Here is a 2500-nt window from a genome sequence, read left to right as displayed (position 1 = left end):
GCACACACACGCACGCACACACACATACACACACACACACACACACACACACACACACACACACACACACACACATATATATATATATATATATGTATATATATATACATATTCATGTGCATATATATAAATAAACATATAAACAAAGACACTCATGTATACATACATACATGCACATACAAACACACACACATATGCATACATACATATATACATACATATATATATATATATATATATATATTTACATATGTATGTATGTGTGTGTGTGTGTTTGTGTGTATGTGTATGTGTATGTATGAGCGCGAGTGTGTATATATATATGTGTGTGTGTGTGTGTGTGTGTGTGTGTGTGTGTGTGTGTGTGTGTGTGTGTGTGTGTGTGTGTGTGTGTGTTGTGATGTGTGTGTATATATGTATATGTATATATATAGATATATATAAGCATATATCCTCTATATTATTAACTACTACAATAAGAACAGCAACAACAACAGCAGCAGCAAATGACAAAGGTAATAATGATAATGATGCAGCAGCAACAGCAATAACAATGACATTGATAACAATGATAATAATATTGTTATTAAAGCTCCCGACATTAACAACAATAATTATGATCATAATAGTAATGACTTGACGAACATGAATATAACATGTTACGAACGAAACTAACATTGCACACACGGTCACACACTCATACACACAAAATAGCCCTCTCATACGCACACACACACACACACACGCACACACACACACACACACACACACATAGCCACACCCTTGCCATAGGGAGCTGTGTGCATGATAATAACAAAATAAAAGGGTGACTTTTTTAATCATTTAGGGGAAGAGGAGGGTAAATATTTTGCGTTATTTCACTGTTCACTGTCAACGGGGAAAGCTGTGTGTTTTTACTTGTTTCGTTTCAGTTGTTGACTTTTTAAGGGAGATGGGGGGGGGGGGGGAGTGTTTGGGTGGGTGTTGGGGTGGAAGTTGTTTGTGTTTGTCTGTGTGTATGTGTGGAGTATTGTGCGTTTTGTGCTGTGTGAAAGAGAGAAGTTTTATGTACAGAAGTGCGAGGAAGCGGGATTATATATATATGTGTGTATTTTTTGTATAAAGGAGTCTGTGTTTTATTATTACTCTATATGTCTGTCTTTTATCTTGTATGTAGGGAGTCGGTATATGTTTATCTACGTGACAAGAGGGTTTTTTGTTGGTGCGTTTTATCTGGGACAAAAATAAAATAAAATAAAATAAAAGAAAAGAAATTAAGAAAAAAAAAAAACACGAAAACTTGTAGATTTGGATAAATGTTTATTTCCCTATACTTAATGATGATAATGATTATTTATTAATTTATTTATATATCTATTAAATATTATATTCATCATTATCATCATCATCATCATCATCATCACCATCATCATCAACAACATCATCATCATCATCATCATCATCATCATCATCATCATCATCATCATCATCATCATCATCATCATCATCATCATCATCATCATCATCATCATGTATGGCTATCTTCAGCAAGTATGTGAGCCCCGTCTGTGTATGTGTTCGTTTGTGTTGGTGATTGTAGTCTACAGTATCACTATTTTCCCTAGTTTTGCTCAGTGTGTTGATAAGGACAATGGTAACGAGTGTAATAGATAGTGTATAGTCCTTATTAGTTAGTACATTTATTATCATTTCTACCAGTTTTACCCTATAATATTATCATTACTGTCATCTATATCATTACTATTACTATATCACTATCAGTCATAATGATAAAGGTGATGTTGATGATGATACTAATGATAAAAGCAATATTAAGAATGATGATAGCAATAACAGCAGCAATAATGATAATGATAATAATTATATCAGTAGTAATATTAAAGGTATTAATCATAATGATAATCATCACAGTAATGATGAAGATAATCAAGATCATGATAATATACAATGCCATGATGATAATGACAGCAACAAGAGAAAGAGAAACAAACAAACAAACAAACAAACAAACAAACAACAAACACAATCCCTCCCCACTTCTTGTTGCGAGACACATTGCTTCATCACGTTCTTTGTTCTTGTTTGCAGATTATTTGGTGCAAAATGTGATAAGTGCGGGAGTGTGTTCACGAGAACGGACATGGTAATGCGAGCGAGATCGAAAATATTCCATCTGGATTGTTTTAGGTAAGTTGCCCGACGACGTTTTCTTCCTCTTGTTGTTAGTGTGTGTGTTGTGTTATGTGCCTGTGGGTATTTATGTGTACATGCTGTTGTAGGAATGATATGAGGTATTTCACAGTTATTTTAGATAATAAACTAAAGTTCAAATTATATATTTGATTTTTTTAAAATGACGTCACAAACGATACAGAATTTTTTTTTATCTTGATTCTCTTCCCCTCTCAACCCCTCCCCTCACCTTCCCCCCCCACCCCCGTTCCCACCCCAACTTCATCTACTGCCAACGCCCCCGTCA

General features: G+C 34.3%; 1 protein-coding gene across 1 annotated transcript in view; it reads left to right on the top strand.

The window, feature by feature from the left end:
* Nucleotides 1–2500, top strand: part of LOC125036388 (insulin gene enhancer protein ISL-1-like) — a 218651-nt gene that overhangs the window by 43664 nt on the left and 172487 nt on the right. The window contains 1 exon segment of the mRNA XM_047628980.1: nucleotides 2110–2208. Coding sequence (XP_047484936.1) covers nucleotides 2110–2208 — 99 coding nt within the window.

The sequence above is a fragment of the Penaeus chinensis genome, chromosome 21 (assembly GCF_019202785.1).
Source record: "Penaeus chinensis breed Huanghai No. 1 chromosome 21, ASM1920278v2, whole genome shotgun sequence".
NCBI classification, from domain to species: Eukaryota; Metazoa; Arthropoda; class Malacostraca; order Decapoda; family Penaeidae; genus Penaeus; species Penaeus chinensis.
Note: the sequence above shows the minus strand (reverse complement) of the source record. Positions and strands in the feature narration are given on the sequence as shown.